We start from the raw sequence: 6907 nt of genomic DNA on the forward strand, positions 1-6907 counted from the left end.
CGTAGTGCCAGGCAACATGGACACTCCACAGATATTTTTGGAAATAATGAACAGTACATGAGGGAGGCACAAATATGCTCCCTGAGATCAGGCGAAAAGCATTCTAATTAACCATCCCTTTAACCAAGACAGAAAGGAGAAGAGAAGGCCTGGAGGCTTAACCACCTGGGTACCCAGAAATTTAAAGCAATTAGATTTGTTTTCTTTCCCCCTGCTTTCTGCTCCTCCACACCTACTTATTCCACCACCAACTAAAGATGATCTGATTTCAACAACCATGCCCTTTACGGCCCCTTCCTTTCTCCTTGGTCCTTTTAAGTGCTTCAAGTCCAAACCTCAGTCCAAACCTCATCAGTCCCTCTTGCCACAGACCTCTATTTTTAACCAGAAGTTTTGAAAAGTACCAAATGGGGGGTTCTTTCCACTTGCCACTCTAAATCCCCTACCTGAGTTTTCCCCTTGGACTGCCTCCTGCGCGAGGTGTGGACACAACGCTCAGTCCCACCAAGACTACACCAGGAAATAAACACAAAAGGAAGCTGAAGTTTAATACAAAACCTTTATTTTAATAACCTTCCCAGGAGCTTGAAGCTAATGTTCCACCTCAGTGGAAACCATTACTCCCCTCTCAACGCAGGACTGGGTTTGGATTCTAGAAAATGACAAAAATAGACAGAAATGTTTCCCAGTTCTTCTTGCTGACCTAGATAACTTAAAGCCAAGGATTCCAGTTCATTCATGGAAAAGTACCAGGGTGCTACTGGGGAATTAAAATAAATCTCAGTTAGTGTGGCCTATGTAGTGGTCACTAAGATTGGTCTATGCTAAAACATGTTGACAATTGTGGGACCAACATACTTTCAGTATCCTTCCTTGGCCAAAAGGACAGGGACTCATGACAATCAGAAATGGTAGAGAAAAGAAGGCAAGTGGAAAGATTGAGGGGCATATAGCAAAGAAGAGTGGCAAATGACAGGGCAGGGGAAAATAGAGACTTATAATAGGAAATACACAGCTGACAGAGGATTCCTAGAAATAGATTTGCGGTCACAGTTGGGGCTGAGGGTCAAGGATGTCATAACTGAAAGAAATGGAAAGACCCCTAAAGAAAGGAATGGGAGAGGGCGGATAGGCAGGTAGATAAAACAATGAAGTTTCTTGGGGGGATGTAAACAGGACTGAGAAATAAACAGGGCCTCACCTCAAGGACCTCAATAAAAGGAAGGGCAGGACCAATAAACAGACAGATAAAATGAAGCAGGAAAATAGCTACAACTGGACTGGGAATTAGACGGTTCACAGCCTCTCCATGGAGAATTAGAGTCAAGTGGACATTCTAATGCTTGGAGCAATGCAGTCAAGTCAGGCTAGCCTGTAACATGCTGAACATTTTGAAAAGTGTGAGAAGAAACTGTACATTCGGAGAGAAAAGGCAGCTACAGTTTAGCCAACATGGAAGAGACTGTGCAAAAATCGCTTTTGTTCACAAATTTTAGAGAAAATAAAAACAAAGTAACACTAGGCATCAAATACCTTAATTGCCAAGACGTAATTCCTGGTTATTTTAGTTGCTGGGGCAATCACCTATCAAACTGATTTTTCCTGCACCTTAACGCGAGACAATTACAAAGGAAAAGGAAAGGTCGAAACCAACCTGCAATTTTCATTGTGATGTCTCTTTCCAGTACCGACTTGGGTGTGTTTGGACTCCTTTGAGCCATTGCCTGAGCAGTATCTCCTGATCAAGAGAGGCTTGTTTGGGATACAAAGTGAGTTTCCCCAACCTCAGAGAATTTGACATTATATCCCACCTTTGGGAGAGAACGCAGAATGCCGGTTAATTTGCACCTTTTTTCTCACCCATCAACTTCAGCCATAACTTATGCAGCTCTAGGAGAGAGCAGGAACGCATCTTTTATTGCTTTCGTTTCCTTTGTGGCCGAGACTCAAAGGAACGGCCGCTCGCTTACCTGCCTTCCACTTCCCGGGCCGGGAGTGGCTGTGCGTCCTTCGGAGCAGTTGGCGGCCGGCTCCCGCTTGCTGGCGACTTCACCTACACGCGCTCTCTTTGGCTGGGACCAGCCTGACTCATGTGGGGTGGCAGGGGTGGGGGAGACCTCAGAGGGCGGAGGGGCGGGAGGAGGCGGGCCGGGCCCTTCCCCCAGAGCCAGGGAGGAGGCGTCGCCAGGGCGCAGGTGAAACCGACTCCGACCTATCCCGGGAACTTTCGCTGCCGGGACTCGCCGAGAGAGGCCGGCGTCGCGCAGGGGGGGCTTGAGAGCCGCCCTCACCCATCCCAGCTGCGCGTGGGGGCTAAGCCTGGGGGCTTTTCCCTGGGGACCCGCGGCCCTTTTGGCGCGCTTGGGGGCTGCAAGCAGTTCCAGCCTCCGCGGCTGATGGAGGCGGGTGGCGCCGCCCCGGGCGCAGGTGACACCCGACAGGCCAGGGTTTCGGCTGGTGAGGGAGAGCGCAGGAAGGGCGAGACACAGATACCCCGGGGTCAGGGGACGACAAGGCAGCGATGGCCCGGGAGTTGAGCCAGGAGGCACTCCTGGACTTTCTGTGCCAGGCCGGGGGCCGAGTGACCAACGTCGGCTTGCTGAACCACTTCAAGAGCTTTCTCCGAGACCCGGACGCGTCCCCCAGCCAGCACCAGCGACGCCGTGAGCTCTTCAAGGGCTTTGTCAATTCAGTCGCCGCAGTGCGCCAGGACCCCGACGGCACCAAGTACGTGGTGCTCAAGAGGAGGTACAGGGACCTTTTGGGGGAGGAGGGGCTGCAGCGACCCCGCGACGCGCCAGCGGCCGCCGCCCCTGCAGGGGGAGCTGCGACAAGCTCCCCGCGAGGCGCGCACCCGAGGGAGTCGCCGCAGCAGCAGCCCGGGCGGCGGCGGCGCGAGAAGGAGAGGGAGGAGGAGCCAGCAGGTGCCGCAGCCCCAGCCGCCCACGCAGGTTGCAATGGACTCCCTGTCACCGGCGCCCCGGAGGCGGCAGGGGGAGGTGGCAAGCAGAGAGACAGCTCCGGCCATAGGGCGCCGGAGGCCGCGGCGGCTGCGGCGGCAGCTGCCCAAGTCGGAGCGAAGTGCGCGGCGGCGGAGACGCAGGTCCCCTGCTACCGGGAATGCCTCCAGAACGGCCTGGGGGGACTCCCCGGCGAACCGCTGCCCGACGGACTCCTCGATCCCGCCACCGCAGGGGAGGAGCCGGCTCCAGCTGCCCAGGATGACCGCCGGGCTCCCAGGCAGGAGCGGGAAGGCGCGCCGGCTGAGCCTGCGCAGGTGCCCGCAGCGCCCCTCTCGCCTCCTCCAGCCGTCGAGGCCAAAGGGAGTGGGGTTTCCCCGCCTGCCCTCCTGTCCCGCCATCCTTCCCCTGGAGACCCACCGGAGCTGTTGACCCCGGTCGACCTGCATTATTCGACCCTGCAGCAGCAGCAGCGCACTCGAGAATGGGTGGCCAGACACCCACATATACCCGGGGCCTGGGACCAGGGTCCCATCAGAGCCTGGTCAGTGCTGCCAGACAACTTCCCCTCGGAACTGGGCTTGTGGGTCCCGGAATCTAACTCGTCGCTGCTAGATCCCTCTCTTGCTCCTCATTCTCTCTGTCCTGTTGTTCCTGAATCCTGGCTCAGGAACCGTCCTTTGACAGTCTTTCGTAGCATTCGTTGTCAGCTGTCCCTCCAAGATCTGGATGACTTTGTGGACCAGGAGAGCCACGGCAGTGAGGAGAGCAGTAGTGGGCCCAAAGAGTCCCCTGGAGGTTCTGAAGAGGGACTGCACGTTGCCCTGGGAACCCCAGATTGGAGAAAGCTTAGGAATCCAGCTGGGGGCCTTTCTCCAAAGGAGGGCCGCACCAGCTGGAGCCCTCAGGGCCTCAGAAACAGAGGAGATGGTCACAACTCTCAGCAGGTCCCAGAAGGGGCTAATGGCCTTGCAGGCCACCTGCAGGAGCCTTTATCCTGGCCAGCTCCCAGATTAAGGAGATCCTTCAGGAGGAGCTCTCAGGTAGGGAGAGCTAAATTGTCCTCCTCCGATGAGGAGTGCGTTGAGGAGGACTTCCTGAAAAGAAGTCGGCGCCCACCACGGTCCAGGAAACCCTCCAAGGCAGGAGCAGTGTCCAGCCCCAGGGTGGATGCTGCTTTGACAACAAAACCTGCCCACATTAAGGCTGCTGTCGTTGAGAGGGGTCCACTACACAGCCTGTGGACCCCAGGCAGGGAGGAGCCTGTAGCCTTGGTCCCACACAAACCCTCTGAACACAAGTCATCCCTGGTCCCCCTAGATGCCAGGGAGCATGAATGGATTGTGAAGCTTGCCACTGGGTCTTGGATTCAGGTGTTGACTTTGTTCTGGGAGGACCCCCAGCTGGCTTTGCACAAAGACTTCTTAACTGGGTACACTGCTTTGCACTGGATAGCCAAACATGGTGACCTCAGGGCCCTTCAGGACTTGGTCTCTGGCACCCAGAAAGCAGGGATTGCTCTTGATGTAAATGTGAAGACCAGTTGTGGGTATACCCCTCTGCACCTTGCAGCCATTCACGGCCACCAGGGGGTCATGAAATTACTAGTGCAAAGGTTGGCTTCTCGGGTGAATGTCCGGGACAACAGTGGGAAGAAGCCATGGCAGTATCTGACCAGTAATACCTCCGGGGAGATATGGCAGCTGCTGGGAGCCCCTCGGGGCAAGCCTATTTTTCCTGTCTATTCCTTAGTCCGAAGCTCTTCCCCCACCAGGAAAGCCAAGAGTCGGGAAATATCTAGAAATATCACCCGGAAGACTTCCCTTGCCACACTACTCAAAAATCAGCACAGCAAATGGAAGTTAGCCAACCAGTACGAGAAATTCCCCACTCCAAGGGAAAGGGAGGAGTATAGTGACTGAGGCGGGACCCTCTCTCTGACACGCAGCCACCACACCCCCATTCTTGAGCCCCTCAATGAGAGAATTCAGGGGAAACAGAAAAATTGCTGAGGAGTTGGTAAACAGAGAGATCAACCTGGAGTTTCCCTGCCTGAGTTTTATAGGTCAACACGTCTTGGACCTCAGAGATCAGCCAGGCTCTCCGATGGCTCAAGACCTTGGGCCAGTGAATCCTCTACAAGAGGTAGAATCAGGTGCTTAAAACCCAGCAGGTGTTTCTTCTTCTTCCCTTGCCACCACAAACCTGGGCACAGTAAGCCACATTTTCCAAGGCAGCAATCCCAGGCCTTGACTAGGGAGGGAACAGATGTCGAATAAGAAGGGGAGCATTTCGAGGAATTGATGAAACTCAAACAAAATCCTCTCTGGCTGGTGGATCTCTGGCTTATGTTCAATGGAGAATAATTTGGCTGCGAGTGGAAAGCACCAGATTTGAAATCAGATGGCTCCTCTCTCTCCCTTCCCTCCCACCCTTCTTTCCTTCCTTTTTTTTTTTTTTTTGCATTCAAATCAGTGAAATAAACTTATTACTGGAGAGTAGAATTTGATTTAAGAGATTCCTCAGTTGAATGTAATATATGGAGACTAAGGCATCAAATAATTTGTGCCTTATTTGGGGCTCTTCTCCATGGTCAAAGAAGCAGTTGGGTAAGATCCAGTTATGACTGACATCTAGGTCATGCTTTTTTTGTTTAAATCAATCTAAGGGAAACTTTCCAAATGTAAAAACTGTTGGCTCATTTGCCTAGTGACACAAGGAAACTCCCTGTGTCACAAACAGCAGAATTAGCATTAGTAGTTTGCAATAGGTTTGAATGGCCAACGTTCATACTCATGAAAGGCGAGAAGTGATTTTGCCTCTGGGAAGCAGTATGGGTTAAGAGGTGAATACCTCCCCACCAGAAATTTTCTAAGCTGCTAAATATAATTTTATTTGCACTAAACTTGTTGCCAATTAAGATTAAATATTAGCCTTGAAGTGCTGTATCTCTAACAGGAAGTGTTCTGTTAATTGCTTGTGATGGGACTGATCTTTGTGGGTCTGTGGGATGAGAGAACGGCTAGTCTATAAACAGCAGTAGCACATCAAGATTTCAGAATAAATTCAAAGAGGGCTGAAAATGAAATTTCCAAGTGGAAATTGTTAATTTTTTTATGGAAATGTTTTCGTGTGCTGTGGTAATGATGCTGTATTTTAAAAGTATTTTTATATTTCTTCTGGTTATTTCCCCCCTTAAATGTCAACCAATCTTTATAACTTACTGTATTTATGCTGATTACTGTTAATTCTCTTCTTTACAAAATTGTGTCTCAGTGAATGTCAAATATTTTTGTTTCTTTGTAGTTTTACTTTATAATTTTGCTGAAATAAATATATGTTCTATTAGAAAACATTAATAAAATAGGCATAATAAAGAAATTTAGGGTGGCCAGGTGGCTTAGTTGATTAGGGCGTGTGCTCTGAACAACAAGGTTGCTGGTTCGATTCCCACATGGGATGGTGGGCTGTGCCCCCCGCAACTAGATTGAAGGACAACGACTTGACTTGGAGCTGATGGGTCCTGGAGAAAACAGTTACCCAATTAAAAAGACAATTTTTTTTAAAAAGAATATTGAGGGTTGTTTTTTTCCAAAGAAACTTATACAAAGGATGAAAATTTGGCAGATCAAATCAAGAGAAAAGAGGGACAACCCCAGACAGTGGAGCCATGATTAGGAGAGATGAACATTTAAAAGAATAAGAGATAAACATCTATGCAAATACTCTAGTTACTGGGTGATTTTCAGGGAAAAAAAGTCACAAAAATGTCAACTTCTTTTAAAAGCCAAAGAATGCTTTCACTTTACCATATTTTTATCACTATATCAATTTATTCAACAAATATGTTTTGCTCAGTGCTGTGGGATTTATGCAGGTGGGTGGGACATGATCTCCCCCTTCCTGAAACTTGAAACCTAACAAGATTTGTTGTTGAGTGATTTATA

At 50.4% G+C, this 6907-nt stretch overlaps 1 protein-coding gene across 1 annotated transcript; it reads left to right on the forward strand.

The window, feature by feature from the left end:
* Positions 1-2435: 2435 nt before the first annotated feature.
* On the forward strand, positions 2436-6314 carry SOWAHB (sosondowah ankyrin repeat domain family member B). The gene has a single exon (XM_019623503.1). The coding sequence runs from the start codon at positions 2522-2524 to the stop codon at positions 4880-4882; it is 2361 nt and encodes a 786-aa protein (XP_019479048.1). The 5' UTR covers positions 2436-2521; the 3' UTR covers positions 4883-6314.
* Positions 6315-6907: the final 593 nt, after the last annotated feature.

The sequence above is a fragment of the Hipposideros armiger genome, unplaced genomic scaffold (genome assembly GCF_001890085.2).
Source record: "Hipposideros armiger isolate ML-2016 unplaced genomic scaffold, ASM189008v1 scaffold_552, whole genome shotgun sequence".
NCBI lineage: Eukaryota > Metazoa > Chordata > Mammalia > Chiroptera > Hipposideridae > Hipposideros > Hipposideros armiger.

Excerpts from the sequence above, each read along its gene's own strand:
- SOWAHB (XM_019623503.1), top strand. The coding sequence starts at position 2,522 with ATGGCCCGGGAGTTGAGCCAGGAGGCACTCCTGGACTTTCTGTGCCAG.